Source organism: Girardinichthys multiradiatus, chromosome 1 (assembly GCF_021462225.1).
Source record: "Girardinichthys multiradiatus isolate DD_20200921_A chromosome 1, DD_fGirMul_XY1, whole genome shotgun sequence".
NCBI classification, from domain to species: Eukaryota; Metazoa; Chordata; class Actinopteri; order Cyprinodontiformes; family Goodeidae; genus Girardinichthys; species Girardinichthys multiradiatus.
In genome coordinates, this window is record NC_061794.1 from 37,652,871 (window position 1) to 37,670,354 (window position 17,484).

Sequence of the window (17,484 nt, forward strand, 5' to 3'; positions counted from 1 at the left end):
TGTAGGGCCTCCTTTTGCGGTCAATACAGCGTCAATTCATCTTGGGAATGACATATACAAGTCATGCACAGTGGTCAGAGGGATTATAAGCCATTCTTCTTGCAGGATAGTGACCAGGTCACTACGTGATACTGGTGGAGGAAAACGTTTCCTGACTCGCTCCTCCAAAACACCCCAAAGTGGCTCAATAATATTTAGATCTGCTGACTGTGCAGGCCATGGGAGATGTTCAAGTTCACTTTCAGGTTCAGGTTCATCAAACCAATCTTTCACCAGTCTTGCTGTGTGTATTGGTGCATTGTCATCCTGATACACGGCACCGCCTTCAGGATACAATGTTTGAACCATTGGATGCACATGGTCCTCAATAATGGTTCGGTAGTCCTTGGCAGTGATGCGCCCATCTAGCACAAGTATTGGGCCAAGGGAATGCCATTATATGGCAGCCCAAACCATCACTGATCTACCCCCATGCTTCACTCTGGGCATGCAACAGTCTGGGTGGTACGCTTCTTTGGGGCTTCTCCACACCGTAACTCTCCCGGATGTGGGGAAAACAGTAAAGGTGGACTCATCAGAGAACAATACATGTTTCACATTGTCCACAGCCCAAGATTTGCGCTCCTTGTGGAGCTCCCGACAGACAGTTCTGGTGGAAACAGGAGAGTTGAGGTGCACATATAATTCTGCCGTAATTTGGGCAGCCGTGGTTTTATGTTTTTTGGATACAATCTGGGTTAGCACCCAAACATCCCTTTCAGACAGCTTCCTCTTGCATCCACAGTTAATCCTGTGGGATGTGGTTCATCCTTCTTGGTGGTATGCTGACATTACCCTGGATACCGTGGCTCTTGATACATCACAAAGACTTGCTGTCGTGGTCACAGATGCGCCAGCAAGACGTGCACCAACAATTTGTCCTCTTTTGAACTCTGGTATGTCACCCATAATGTTGTGTGCATTTCAATATTTTGAGCAAAACTGTGCTCTTACCCTGCTAATTGAACCTTCACACTCTGCTCTTACTGGTGCAATGTGCAATCAATGAAGACTGGCTACCAGGCTGGTCCAATTTAGCCATGAAACCTCCCACAATAAAATGACAGGTGTTTCAGTTTCATTGTCCAACCCCTGTAGATTTCTTTTTACTTGTTTTTTCATAAAACCACTTCAGGTTAATAGTACTGATGGAAGGCAAGTTAAAATATTGATATAAATCATTTTTCATTCACTTGGCTCAGACACAGAAAAAACAAACTACTGTTTCAATTAATTATCACAAATAAACAGAGAATTTTGGTAGTGCTCTTACTGATTTAATGAATAACTTGATTTGCAGACATCGGCAAACAATTTAGAGAATACATTAAAAAGAAAACAAAACTCAGTAAAACGAAACATTTTATTCCTTTTAAAACTTAATGCTCAAAAACAACACTGCTCTGGCTACTGGCTCCTATAGTGCTGTCATTGCTGTGGCCTAAAACCTTGTTCTGCCCTTATCTCACAGCTTTGAGTTGTTCCTTCCCTTTAAGCCAAGATATGATTTGCTTCATAATCCTGTCTGGACTAGTGTTTTCTTTTCACCTGTTTATTTTCATAAAGTTCACCCTGTTTTTGTCTTTATCAGGATTTTTCGGGATAGTAAGGGTGATCATTCTGTCACCTTTCTGTTTTGCACATAGGCAGCCACACATTCATTTGACTTATTCCCATTTGAAAGGCCCATTTTGTCAAAAATGTTTTATTAATTTAATTTAACTCTTGTTTTAGACAACATGTCAGCAAATTTATGTTAAACTGCATAACCATTTCAGAGAGGCGTGACTACAAGGACTAATTTATGTGTCAGTTTTTAGGTCTTGTAGCTCTGAATTGTGTCAATGTTTTGCCTTTAAAGTCATTGGTAGTCAGTGGACAATGGTCTCTATGCTAGCTTTGTATGTTAATTGAAAATCTAAATTTCTTGGATGCATAACCTCTTGCTGAAAAATGTGCTTATAATCTTTGCACATTACAAATACCTGCAATTGTTGCACACTTCTCCACAGCAATGCAGAAGCAAGGCTGAAAAGCTGCCCTGAAATCCACATGGGAAATGAGAGAGAAAAAAAAAAAACAACCAAAAGACTACATTACACATTTAATCAATAAGTTAATGAGATCTCATTTTCTCTGGAAAAAGACTATCCAGGCAAAAAGTTCCCCTCAGCCTTTTCCCTGTGCTCTTGAACAACCAACTCCTGGTATTACACTGTGGAAAAAGAAAGCAGCCAGCAGGAAATTAAATTAAATTACCACCGTGATAGATTTATGTGGTGCTTTACATTTTCATTGTGTTGTTTTCGTCTCCGAGTGGAAGTGCACCTGAGCTGGGAAAGAACTGTTAAATATGCTGTAAAGTAAGTGGAGAGAAAGAAGTAAAACAAGAGCTGTGAGGGAGAGTAAAAAGTTGCCGACGTCATGCACCTCATGCTCCCTCATTGGCTTCCAAACAAAAGAAGATTCTAAAAAGTGAAACACAGAAATGCAAAATAGGGATACCACATGGTCAGTTCCTTTGTGGTGAGCTTTGCAAGTGTGCATTCATACTAGTGTTGTTCCCTTTGAAAATGTAGAAAACAGTTGGGTGAGTGGATGTTGAATGGAGTAAATTGTGTGTAACCATGTGAATGATTGTTTCCAACCAACCTGTGTGTGTCCAGTGAGTGTATATGTGTCTATACGCTATGCTAATGAGTTTTTTCTTTTCAATCTGTTTTTGTACTTTCGTGCTTGTGTTTTTTCACATTCTTATACACGTTCCTTGTGTCCGTGTGTACATATTAACCCACACCTGCACCTACACATTTACAACCACTCATAATTAAACAAAGCGGTCTACATTCTCAATCCAAGTAAAAATTAAGGGGCATCTCTTGGCTATTGACACAGCTGGCCCTGCTACCTGGGGGTACCACACATTGTCTGTGATATCACCAGCCAATCAGGGCATCATTCATCACCTAGTGTCCAGACTGTTGACAGGGGACACGGAAAGCAGTGACATAAAGCACTGATATGTCCAGCTCCAGCTCACGGTGAGAAGTTGTAGGAAAGGTCATCTGTCTGCCTGAGCTTGCTTTTCAAACCACTGAGCTTCAGCGGCCCAGATACATCACAGAGAGGCGGCAGTTGCTTGTATTTTTAAAATGTTTTTATTGAAGTATTTTTGTATCTGAGTGTAACAGCCACACCCCTGTCTGATATAACGGAGAAGCGGAAGGTAAGGGGGTTGTTTCTCAGATTAATGGTTCATACTGAGAGGGAGCACAGACCTATAGTTGCAGGATCGTGATTTATTTGCCACTTAGTACTGATGAAGCCTCAACACACACACACACACCTAAACACACACACATTGTCACAACATTTTTCTCGTTCAAAGTCTATGTTGGTTCATCTACTCACACATGAGGGTGTGTTTTTTTGTGCTGACTTAGAGAAAATAAAGGAATTTCCTTTAGTCTCTTTTTTCCACAAAATAAACTGTTTCAACACTGTTTTGGCAAAATTACTGATCAAAACAAAATAGTTCATAATAAAGGATTGCAAGGAAAATGAGAAGTATCTTTCTTTTTCTACAAATGCAAATTTTAAAAGTATGGCACGCATTTGTATTCCGCCCCATTTACTCAGATACCCCAATAGAAAACCCAGCTGTCTTTAGCCTGTGTGATTTCATCACACAATAAACACAGCTGTTCTGTGAAGGCCTCAAAAGTTTGCTAGAGAACAGAAGTGAACATTATAAAGACCACAGAACATACCAGGCAGAACACGGCAGACATGTTAGACAAAATATAGCCCAACTGCAAACCGACAAGACATGACAAGCAAGGAGAGCATTAATCAAAGAACCAGCCACAAGGATCATGGTACCTCTAGAGGAGCTGCAAAGGTCCTTATATCAGGTGGGAGAATCTGTTGACACAACAGTCATGGGGGGCACAGCAAACATGTGGAAGAAGGTGTTCTTTTAAACTTTTTGGCCTAGATGCAAAATGCTAACACTGCCCTGAAACCTGAACTCACCATGCCCACAGTTTACAATAGTGCTGATCCCCATGTAGCAGGAACACCAACTTAGGCATACAGCTAGAGCTACAATGGAATAGTTTAATTGAAACCGTATTAATGTATTAGGCCTAAATGCACATTTGAGAAACTGTGTCAAGGCTGGAAAATTTACTGTCCACAGACTCTGAGGGCTCTATCAAATCTGAATACGCTTGCACTAGATTGCAAAGAAGAATGAACAAATACTTGAGTCTCTAGATGTGCAAAATTGGTAGAGACATACTTCATGACAACTGTAACTGCAATGAAATGTGATACTACAAAGTACTTTTACTCCAAGGGGCTGAATACCAATTCATTCCGCGTTTTTTTGAAATTTCCTTTTAAATGAAAAGATCAATCATTTTACTTCCACTTTACAGCTATGCTCAATCCATCCATCCATCCATCCATTGTTTTCTGCTTATCCGGGGTCGGGTTGCAGGGGCAGCAGCCTAAGTAGAGAGACCCAGACTTTCCTCTCCCCAGCCACTTGGGCCAGCTCATCTGGGGGAATCCCAAGGCGTTCCCAGGCCAGCCGGGAAACATAGTCTCTCCAGCGAGTCCTACGTCTTCCTCTGGGCCTCCTCCCGGTGGGACGTGCCCAGAACACCTCACCAGGGAGGCGTCCAGGAGGCATCCTAACCAGATGCCCGAGCCACCTCAACTGGCTCCTCTTGAAGTGGAGAAGCAGTCTATAATATAACATTATGTTTTTTGTGGTTACAACATAATAAAATGGAAAAAGATTCATAGGGCAGGAATACTTTGGCAAGACATTGCATGTATTTTGGCTTATATGTGTCTTAAACTATTTGGGTGAGTGGAAGTAAAGTGTGATAAAAACTGAAAAAGGGACATAGCTTGTGTAAGTGTTGGGCAATCAAAGTGAATTGATGTTACTCACACCTGCATAACGTTCCTTTAAACACTGCCTATTATTCATAAGCTGTCGATTTAGAAAATTTTGCCGTGGTAACCCAGTGATCATTTGCATGCAGTAAATTGTTGAGTGTTGACTTGGTAAATACCGCCAGAGTTAATTGAGGGCATCGTCACACTATGTAGGAGGATTTGACAAAATGCCATAAGTGTGTTATGCTGGCACACATTGTAATTAACACACATGCAAATACATGTGCACACGCACATGATCTCACCCACTGGTACACACATCCAATCACTCTTGCATTTTGAGATGCAGATATACAGACAGTCATAATGAATGAGATTATAGTCCATTTCTGATCTCTGATTGGTTCTGCTGCTTGGTTTTAGAGGTTGAGCATTTCCTCTTCTTGCTCTTGGGTTCTGCTGTTGGTTTATCATTGGGGTGTCTTAAGCTCAGCCACATTTACCTCACATAACCCAGCTTGCTTTTCCCACATAAAAGCACTGAAATTTGTACTGAATGTGCTGCTATAGGGTTATTGTTACCCCTAACCATTTTGTAAAGGGACATACTATGTTGTCTTTAATCATGTATCTGTTAAGAAACAATACAGACTATTTGATAATCTTGTCTAACCTGCTCTCCACTTTCTTCTGTTTTCCCTACAGAACCCTGACATTGTGCTTGTCCACTATTTGAATGTTCCAGCCATTGAGGATTGTGGGAAACCATGCGGACCGATCCTGTGTTCCATCAATACTGATAAGAAAGAATGGGCCAAATGGACCAAAGAGGAGCTGATTGGACAGCTAAAGCCCATGTGTTAGTATTTGAAAGATTGCATCCAGAACTTGTTTTAACCAATTAATGCACTATAAAAATTAAGCAATTACTATTAGACTTTAAGAAAAAAAATAGCCTCAGAACAGTCTTCATTGAAATATATTATTCAGGTGTTGTGGTTCTGGTTCTGGCTTTTTTAGAGGATTTAATGCCCAACCTTTTGAGCTTATAATTGCAACTACAGTAAGCAGTATCATCGAACTGTAGCAAGCATCTTTAGCCGGTATTCCTAGAATGCTATATTGCACTATCCAGTTCCCGGAGCTGTCGGCTGCTTCTAGGTCGTAGTTCAGTTCTTTCCCTTGACCTCTGGCAACAGTCTGGCCAGACTGAGACAGCAGCTCCCCTTAGTCTGGACAAGACAGGCAGTCAAGGCAGAGTAGGGGCAACAAGCTGGTTATTGATTCATGTTAGTGCATGTGAGCAAGAATATTAGACTCACCAGAAATCCCATGCCACCCCTTCCCAGGCTTTTTCTCTTTTTCCTTTCTGAATGGATTGTTTCCCTTTGTTATTAGCTTTACCAAAGATTAGCAAGATGCACTGTATGTTTTTATTACTATACATCTGGGCAAAGACTAAGGTAATGTTTTGGAAAAAGCAAGGGCTTTTGTCTGATGATAATGATCATATCCAAATGGGGATATAAAGGCATTAAAAAACTTTCAGAATCCCCGTAAGATATCTTTTAACAACCACACTGTGATTCTGGTGTGTCTGTCAGGGGCCAGCAGAGCTGTGACTGATATTCCGATGGCCAATTATTGGTGATGTGGCCAGGTGAAGAGGAAGGTGTCAGCAGCTTTATAAGTGCACTCACATGCCGGCTGCATACTGAGTAGGCAGTCCAAGCCATCATCAGCGACATCTCTGCTATATTGTCAACCTCAACACTGCATTAGTTTTAAGACGTTCCCACATAAAGTCTTACCTCAGGACAGCGTCAGAGCAACAAAGATCCACTATATTCATTACATCTGTGGCTTAATGTAGAAATCAAGCTCCATTTGCAATAATGCGTAAAGTCATTAACTTTAGCAGTTGTTGGGACAAAGAGTGTGAGAGTGAGATGCCTTCTAGCTGCCAGGCAACATGAGGGGGGCAACATAAAGAGCAAGAATTCCCTCTCCTGCTTTCTTTCTGTTTTTGCTGTCTGTCTTTCTTCTTCTCCTATGTTTCCTTTCCCCCTTCCCCCTGGAGCACAGTGCATGCCAACATCACCTTATTCATGGAGAAACGTCGCCATCTAGTGGTTGTTTGAGATAGCGACACTCAGCCAAATAGAGGATACACTTACTTTGCATCAAATTTAACCTTGGATCTCTCCATCCATCCATCCATTTTCTATACCTGCTTCTTCTATAGAGGGTCGCAGGGGAGCTGGTGCCTATCTCCAGTGGTGAGAGGTGGGGTACACCCTAGACAGGTCGCCAGTCCATCGCAGGGCAACACAGAGACACACAGGACATGCACACACCCATTCACACCTAAGAGCAATTTATAGAGACCAATTAACCTAACAGTCATGTTTTTGGACTGTGGGAGGAAGCCAGAGTACCTAGAGAGAACCCACGCATGCCCAGGGAGAACATGCAAACTCCACGCAGAAAGACCCCCAGCCGGGAGTCGAATTGAGAACCTTGCAAGGCAACAGTGCTACTAGCTGTGCCACCATGCCACCCTCTTGGATCTTTCCCTAAAGCCAAATACTTTTTACCAGAGTGACCTTAATCTTTCTAGATTTTAGATTTCATGTTTGTTCTTCAATTATTTTGATTTTAGAATAGTTATCTACAATCCCAAAAGGCTGAATGAATACATTTAAAGGGAAAAATGCCCCTTTTTGGTCAGAATTTTCCAAAACCATTAGACTTTTGACAAATCTATACAAAATTCAAACATTGTCATAAAACTTCCAGTGTTGAGAAACTGATCTTTGGCTATAGTACCCTGTATTTATAGCCCTTTAACTTAAATTTTACAACGTTACACCAACCATATTTAATGTAACTGATTCGGATTTTATGATAAAGACCATTAAGAAGTACTGCATAAATGTGAAGTAAGAGGAAGTCAGGTTTATTTTTTTTTATTAAAATCTGAAAAATGTGTGCTGTGCATTTGTATTTAAGCCCCCCTTACTTAGACACCCGTACATAAAAATCTAGTGCAACCAAGAGCCTTCTGAAGTCATCTATCTGGTAAAAGCAGTCTATCTGTGTGTAATATAACCTTAGTATAACTACAGCTTTTCTGGGAATGCATCATAGTTTTGTTAGAAAATATAATCTGCATTATGAGGACCAAGAAACACACTGGACAGGTCAGGGAAGGAGTTGCTGAAAAGATGAAAGCCAGGTTACATTATAAAACAAAATCCTAAGCTTTAACTGTTCAATCTGTCATCTGAAAATGCAAAAAGTATGGCACAACTGCAAACCAACAAAGATATGACAGGCTGGGTCAGAAGAGCACAAATGCTCCCCATCTAATCTGACTGAGATGAATGGACAAATATTTTAGTCTGTGGGATATGTCTGTATCACTAAGCTGATAGAGACATGTCCCAAACAATTTGCAGCTGTAATTGCAGGTAAAGGGGGTTTTACAAAGTAATGACATTTTGAAATCTATGTATCATCTTTCTTCTACTTCACTATTAACAATTTATTTTTCTCTTGACTTTTGTTTTTTGTCACGATACATTACCACACAAAGTAGCTCAAGGAAAAAAGAAAAAACAGGGATTTCATTTACCAGTTAAAAATGATCTTTCTGACCTAAATAAAAACAATTATTTTTGTCAAGGCTTTTACTTTATGAACAGTTTTAAAGATGCTCTTACCCTGAAGTTCAAATATAGGCTCTGTTAAGGCCTAGTCAGGCCTTGTCAATCATAACATGTCGTGGTGTTTGATGAGAAGGATGCAGGGTGGAGTTTATGAGCGTGACATCACAACTGAATCAGGCTACAGTTCCAAAACAGCCAGCTTGATTCACTTTTTACATCTATTGAAACAAACAACCCACACTCCACAGCTCTGACCCCCAGCCTTATTGACAGCAGCTCTAACAAACATAGACAGGCATAAGAATTGTCTTCAGGGTAGATGATTTGGGCCAAAGAGGAAAGATGGACAAAGGTGGCTTCTGTGGAAACTATTTTATTCCACTGTCCCATGTTGTTCCCAAAGTTCTGCATGATGAGGTGCTGCCATTTTTATGACAGCATGCAGTCATCAGAGTGGTCATCAGACTTGTTTGTTCCTTGGTTACTCTGCTGTTTCTGCCTAGGATTAGACCTAGTGGCGCTGCTCCTGTCATGTCTGCTTTGGAATAAAACACTCAGTGAGAAGAGCAGACAGGCAGAAACAGGGGTAACTGTACATCAGCCACCCGGAGCCTTCAGGGGTGACACTCATCTAGATGAGGAGAACTGTGGCAATCTGGCATAAGCGATTAGGAATGAGAGAAGAGAAGATTGTTAAGACAAAGGCATGGCCCCATTTGGTGGATGGAGTTTCTTGTGTTCCGTTCTCGTTCTTGCTGTGAGGCTGTCAGAGTCAGATTAGCAGAAAGGATACTTCTCTGTCCTGCAGCATGCTCACTGACTTCACTGAGAACGTACAGAGGCATTCTGGTTATTCTGGTATCCTCATTATGTCTTTATTAGTGATTTTAGAATCGACTCATTTGTGCAATTTGCATTTCATCTGTCAGAAGGTTAATGGTGAGTGAAGCCTCGCTGTTTAGTCAAATCTCCAGACACAAACAATTATTTCTGCAGTAATTAAATTGATATTAGATTATACTTTTCTTTTATGTTTGCTTGCTAGCATTATTTCACATCACTCACTGTGGAATAAAGCCTAAATGACTCTCACTTCAAAATCTTTTTTATAACATACCACATAGTTGTCAGGGGAGTGTATCTTCGCTTGATCACAGAAACTTTACTGACATCTGCTGGTGACATCTTGTAACCTGCCAGCAGATCTTAAAGCTTCCAAGTTCGATCCACACCTCAGTTTTCAGTCATGTTTTTCTCAGCTTTTTACACTTTAATTTAAGGATTTTTATCTGTAATCCACAGTAGACCCATCCTTTTACCCGATTCCCTTGTCCTTTTATCTCAATGCAAACAGCAAATTCTCAGCTATTTTTTGTCTCATTGCTGTAAACCTCTCTCTCCCCTTATATATTTTTCTCTTTCATATTTAACCAAAAGAGTTGCTGAAGTGTAGAGGACTTAAATTAAAGCTTGCTTGATTTTGTCTGATAGTCTAAATATGCTTCTGCTCTGAAATATTACCTTTTTCTCTGGTTGAGAGCCTGAGCACTGTAGCGCTCAGTGGTGTCTCCTACCAGGCTTTTATGGCCACTAAAAAGCACTATCTGTCCCATCAGAAATCATGTCTGCTTGACAAGTGGAGCAATAGAAGGTATTAGCAGGTGCCACTGAGGTGTGACTATGGGAGGTAGGGGGACTTCCTGGAGAAAGTCATCCTTTCTCCCTTTGTGCAGCAGTAGCGGCTTGGTTATTTTTCTCCACACGTTTTAAGAACAAAGTCACAGATCGAGGTTGAGGTTAAGTTTTCATCGGTTTTGTCAGCACCCACATGCAGGATAGAGCATCGAACACTGAGACAAGGGAATGGAAAGAAAGAAATCACAACTAAGCAGTGTAACATACAGCTCCATTGGGATTTGACAAAATGGGCATGAATGCCATATATGTTATTTATTTGAACAGGTTTTTTTGGTTTAAAATGATAACTCAGCAAACAGGTTTGATGAATAAAAACAAGAATTTGATCCATAACAGAGAATATAATGTGGATCTATTTGAATCTAATCGAACATAGTTGTAATTATTTATATACACCAAAATATATACATACATTCCAATTAACATTTACTCAAATCTCCCTTGGAAAGTTACAATAAGAACATGCACTTTTTTTAACCATCAGCAACCTTCTTGGCAGAATTGGAAGATTTCATTTGTAATTGTTTTCTATCCAGAGACTGGTCTTTTAAGTATAGTCCACTAGTTTTTGGTGGATGGTTGCAATCTATGCCTTGGAAGGCCATACAAAATGCTAAATGATTGCCTTCAATGTCCATTTCAAAGCTAGTTTTGCTAGTTTCTTTGTCCTAATTGAACACCCAGCAACTTACATGTTTCAAACATCTAGCTGTTGATTTGAGGTCAAATATAAGAATTTGAAGGTAGTCCTCCTTCCTTAATATGCCATTCCCTTTGTGTAACCTCCCAGTACCACTGGCATTGGAACAGTCTCACAACCATGATAATATTAACATCATGCTTGACAGTTTATACAGTGTTCTAACATTTGAAAGCCTCACTTGACTCCTCCAAAAAACACTTGTTTTAATTGTTGCCAAATAGGATACTTTCTCTGAACAATAGAAGATAAAGAAGCTAGAAGCAGACGGGCAACAGCAGCAGAGGACTATACCAGTTATCGCAAATTACGCAAATTAGCTTCGTAACTGTTCCGGTCTGAAAACATCCAAGGTGGTGTACATATGCTCCAAATTTTGGTTGATAAACATGCCTCTCATACTAAGGATATTATTAGAAGTGCTTTGCTACCGTCTAATGGTCAAGGTGTGAACTACACCTGGTTTGTGTAAGCGCAAATGCACACTGGGCAGACCACATTGAATCTGGCTGATAAACTTAGTAGTGTTTCTGAATCTAAACTAGATTGTGCATAACAAAAATATATGTAAGGGTACTAATGTCTTCTACAGATGATATATCAGAATAGACAACACATGACCAAAAATCTAAAAGCTATTTTTAATTTTGGGTTTGAAGCTTTTTAATGACACTAGGCAATTAAGGAATGGAAATGAATAATTATTGGTATTATCTAATGTGTACAATTTCGATACAATTGTAGAAATTGTAAATTCTAAGCATTTATTTCTATTATGCAATATTAAGTCAAATTATTACATTAGATCATGAAAAAATTATAAATAAAACATTTTAAAAGAATAATTAATTTCCTAATTACACACCTTAATACTATATTTTGTATTGTGAAACAGGGAATAAAAGCTCCTGGGACTGTACACGAATAATTTTTCAGTATTTAGCTATGTTTTAAGCACTTCAATGATCGCTCAAAAACAAACGTTGACGTTTAATGTGTAACACTGATTTCTTATAGCAAAAAAGGGGATAGCAGCTCATGGGACAGTGCAGCAAAGTAATTTTGTGGGTATTTCGTTTTTGTTTTACATTCTAATGATGAAAAAGCAATAGTTGTTCAAAAGCATACGCTGTAGATGCAGTTCTAATGCTGTTCCATTTGTAACACTGTTTTTTTATTACAAAGAAGGGAAAAGCCACCACTGGGACAATGTCATAAGGGGATTTTCCACCCATCAGCTAGATTTCAAATACTGTGGTGATGAAAAAGTAATTTGTTAATATATATTTTGACTGAACTTCTAAGTCTTGTTTGACCAGTAGCATCATTAATAAAACACTCAACATATTGAGAATGTAAATTTGGTTTTATTCCTTCAGCACCTAGTGTCACTAGTTAGCATCATGCCTGAATATACACTAGTTGTTGGTGCAATGTTTAAATTAATAATCTCTAATTAATTCAACATGTGGTTGACAGCAAAAACAAGTAATACAATTTTTTGTACAACTAGATTTAAATTCGGGGATCCAACCTGCAACTAGCAAGGTGTACGTAATAGTGATTAGAGTATTTTCTGGTTTAGTTATTATGTTTGAATACTTGAGGCTACTCAGTAGATTGCACTTTAATCTCCAGAGAGTAAGTAAATTATTGTACATGTATAAGGAAAAACAATAATAAAATGAAACATTTACATCATGGTAAAAGTAATGTCCTTTTACAAGCTCCTGGCTTTCAGCTGAATACTTTACCACTCTACTTGGCAGAAAAAACTTGTAGATTTAATTTATATTGATTGCTTTCCTGGCCCAAAGTGAACTTTTAACCATACCTCAACATAGGTTTGAGATCAGGGGCATTCGGGATGCTTTATTAATTTCAAAAGTTGTTTGGGATCTTTGTCCTTTTGGAGCACCCTGATGTTCCCAAGTTTACTTATTGAGGAGTAGTCGTTTTTGAGATAATCCTTCACTTTTTTAATTCCACTTATTGCATTGCACCTATTCCACCAGCAGCAAAACAACCAGGCAAAATGATACAACCACCACCTTGCTTGAATGTTGGTGGTTGTGGGTCTAATGTTTTAAAGCCTTACTTTGATCTCTCTAAACATTAATTATATCATGCTTGGAGGTGTCAGGTTTGGAGCAGGGACTTCTTTCTTAGCTAACATATACTCAGTAGATAGAAATGCAAAGCAGGCTATTCAAGCAAGACAAATATTCAAATAAAACTAGTTTTGCAATGCATAAAGCAGGCTATTAACCTCAATCCTACTGAAAATTTGTGGATTATGCTTACAGGTCTGTACCATGAAACCAGCCAATTCAAATATATTCTACCAGGAATAGCAGTCAAATATCCAGTCAGAATAATGACAAAAGCTTGTTGACAGTTCAAAGAGGAAGTATGTGGTTGTGGTGACTCTCTAAGGTACATTAATCCAAATATTGGTGGATGTGTGTGTAAATATTTGACCCTGTATGTATAATTCTGACCCTGTGCAGATTAGAGAAAATTCACAATGAGCTCAAACTTGTGTGCCAAATTCTTGCTTTTGAAATTCATCATCTAATAATAAAGTTGTTCTGCTTCACACTGAAAAAAAGAAGCGTTCAAATTTGTCCTTATTGGCAAAATCTTAAGAGCATTCATTTGTGAGTATATATAATCTTCTTATCAGAACTGTGAGGCTCCTCACAGTGATAACGGAAAGTTAGCAAGATAAAATTGCGCAAAACAACATAATCATAACGTTTTTATAGGGTAAGATGTAATGCATCTTTAATACGGTTACGTTAATTTTACCTAAGCATCATAAGTGGATTTCTCCCCTTGGGGAAAATTAGAAATTTGAATTTCTCTGCTTTGCTATTGCAATTGCGTTCTTTTAGAGAGGTGTCCTGTCTGAAGGATGTGGACTACGGGCAGACAGATAGTGGCAGTGGGTGGGGGTGGAAGGCTGGCGTGGCTGGTGGTCTGTTGGGCTGGCTGACATCTCTGTCTCCTCCTCTCTCCCGGCAGTTCATGGCATCAAGTGGACTTGCAGCAATGGGAACAGCAGCTCTGGCTTCTCAGTGGAGCAGCTAGTGCAACAGATTCTGGACAGCCACCAAACTAAGCCACCTCCCCGGACTCACAACTGCCTCTGCACGGGTACCCTGGGTAAGGGCTAGCGGGTGGGGTTTGTGAGCAGGATTCTGTGAGATAGATTAGGTAACGTGACTGAAGTTTTTCACAACTAGGTGTTGTGTCCCCTCAATATTTTTGTGTAGCGGTATCCATGTTAAGATCATTTCTGTAATGGCCCAGATGGTTTAAATCTTATGGTAGTTATTTGGACAGGCAATCTTTTATCTCACTAACTTAAGATAGCACTATGCTATTTGAATTTTTTTTTTACTACCACAAATACAGAGGAGAATTAGATGAGATATTTGGTCAAATTCTTTGGAATGTTTAAAGGCCTGTCCTGTAACCTGTCGCATCACCAGGTCTGCAAGATACTGGACAGCTTGGCCCATTTCCTTGGTATTCAATTTGATTCAAATTATTTTTATAGTCCAATTTAAAACCAAAGTCTTCTTAAAGCACCTAACAAGACAAACAATTCCAATCAAATTGTGTCCAATCCAATTAGTTAACAGTTGTCTTAAAGGATAAAAGATAAAATAAGTTATAAGTTAATAAAAAAAAATTAATACTGTAAGAATCTAATGGTAAATGGACTGAACTTATATAGCGCTTTTCCAGTCATACAGACCGCTCAAAGTGCTTTACACTAGAGCCACATTCACCCAATCGCACTCACTAACGCTCACACATTCATACACCGATACACAGATCAGTAGGCAACTTGAGGTTAAGTGCCTTGCCCAGGGGCACATTGACATATGGCTGGAGGAAACTGGAATCAAACCCTCAACCTTCGGATTGCAAGACGACTACTCTTCCGACTGAGCCACAGTCGCCTTCTAAATGTGTAAAATATGATTTTTTATTCAGCTTTTAAGTTTATTGTCGTATGCATTTAGTATAGGTTACATGAAAAAAGTGCTATGAAACACATTTTGTCTCTGCCAATGTATAATTCAAAAATAAATTGATCAATAACTTATCAAAAGTAATATAGTTGTTTAAAATACACAAAAAAGAAAGAAAGCCTTAAAATTTGAGTAATTTGCAACATAAATAACTTAAAGGTAAAATGCCCACGAACAATCTACGCCATCTGAATTCACTTAAAATCTTAGCTGGATAATTGCATAAATAGGCAAATAAATGGATTGATTGATGCTGTTTTATTTTTGTTATTCAGTGTACTGTAGGTACAGTACATGTGTGCATGTTCCTGCTATCATGTCATGGGAAAACATTTTGTTGCCCGTATATCCAGTCTTCTCTACAGCTTATCAACTTAATTAGCTATTGGTTTCAGGTTCTGCATAAAAATCAATAAAAGTTTAGGAGATTAAACTTTCTTCACCTTCTTCTCCGTATTGTTTCTGCTCCATGTGCATCCTGATCAGCTTATCAGTAAATTGTGGTCAACTGTGCTTTCTAAAGTTCAGTCGGTTGCTCCTGCTGATGGCTTGGCAACCTATATTAACTTATAGCCAACATAAGTTAAAAACCTCCAGAGATCCCACCCGAAAGTTTGGCAACATATCATGTGACACAAAATTATTTCAAAAATTGAAGTTAAAAAATCAATCATTCATAAATCAATTCAGTTTCAATTCAGTTTATTTATATAGCACCAATTCACAACACATGTTGTCTCAAGGCACTTCACAAAAGTCAGGTACATACATTCCAATTAATCCTAACCATTGAACAGTGCAGTCAGATTCAGTTATTTATTCAAATTGGATAAAACGTTTTTCTATCTAAGGAAACCCAGCAGATTGCATCAAGTCAGAGACTTGTAGCATTCCCTCCTCCCGGATGAGCATGTAGAGACAGTGGACAGTCACTGGTGTTGACTTTGCAACAATCCCTCATACTGAGCATGCATGTAGCGACAGTGGAAAGGAAAAACTCCCTTTTAACAGGAAGAAACCTCCAGCAGAACCAGGTTCCGTGTGAGCGGCCATCTGCCACGACCAATCACTTTGCATCATGGATTTTACATTTTTTAATAAGAAAGTTTGTTTTTCTGTGTGTAAAGTTTGCTTCCACAACATAAAAAGATGACCATTTATATTGCGGGATTTTATTTTTTAAATTTCACCACATTACCATATTCTGTAAATGTGTGTATAGTTACTGTACATAAAATACTTTTTTGCTATCTGTATCTAAAGTATTTTAATCTATTTACAGTTAATGGAGCATCTTAATAAATTAGAATATCAACAAAAAGGTAATTTATTCAGTTTTTCAATTAAAAAATGTAAACCTGTACTATTACATTATTACAAGCACATTATTATTCTAGTAATTTTATTATTGTTTTTATTTCTCTTAATTATGTTTATTGGTGACAGCTAATGAAAACCCAACATTTACACTTAGAATTTAAATATTTAGTACAAACAAAGAGATTTTGATTACAGAAACATGGGCATACTGGAAGGTACAACCTTCATTCCAATGAAGTTGGGACGTTGTTTAAAATGTAAATAAAACAGAATACAATGATTTGAAATTCCTGTTCAACCTATATGCAATCGAATACACTACAAAGACAAGATACTTAACGTTCAGACGGATCAATGTTCTTGTTTTTTTTAACAAATATTCACTTATTTTGAAATTGATGCTTTAAACACATTCCAAAAGATCTGGGACAGGGGCAACAAAAGACTGGGAAAGTTGAGGAAAGCTCAAAAAACACCTGTTTGGAACCACAAGAGAATATGTCCATGTGCGGCCTTCAGCTTATCGGCATTGTTGGTTCTGGTGCCTCTATCATCCTCATGACAATACTACATAGATTCTCTGTAGGGCTTAGGTCTGGCCAGTTTGCTGGCCAGTCAAGCAAAGTGGTAATGGTGATTAAAGCAGGTTCTGTTGGATAATGAAATCAGTATCTCTATTGTCAGCAGAGGGAAGCAAGTAGGGCTCTAAATTTTCCTGGTAGATGGCTGCACTGACCTTGGACTTGAGAAAACACAGTGAACCAACATCAGCAGATGGCATGGATCTCCAAATTATCACTGGCCGTTGAAACTTCACACTGAATCATAAGCAACTTGTCCCTTTCCACACTTTGCCATATTCTGACTTCCTTAATTTTCAAATGAAATGCAGAATAACAATATTGTGGTTATTGTTTAGACTTATGTTGTTAAATGATATGAGTGGTGTAAACTGAAATCAAATGCCTTGTATGTGCGCACAAACGTGGCCAATTCTGATTAAGATTCTGAAATTTTCATGCATCTGAAAAGAGAGCTTTGGACCTGAGCAAATGTCAAGTCATTTTCTTCTTTAGCCCGAGTAAGATTATTCTGG

The 17,484-nt window shown here is 38.8% G+C and overlaps 1 protein-coding gene across 6 annotated transcripts in view; it reads left to right on the plus strand.

Moving 5' to 3' along the window:
• The window catches only part of camta1a (calmodulin binding transcription activator 1a), a 492,714-nt gene that overhangs the window by 427,533 nt on the left and 47,697 nt on the right, over window positions 1–17,484 (plus strand). For 5 of the 6 annotated variants that reach the window (XM_047362441.1, XM_047362449.1, XM_047362482.1 and 2 more), the window contains 2 exons: window positions 5,659–5,812; window positions 14,050–14,190. In XM_047362441.1, coding sequence (XP_047218397.1) covers window positions 5,659–5,812; window positions 14,050–14,190 — 295 coding nt within the window. The remainder of the gene's footprint in view (window positions 1–5,658; window positions 5,813–14,049; window positions 14,191–17,484) is intronic. The other variant, XM_047362464.1, reaches the window with a different exon arrangement.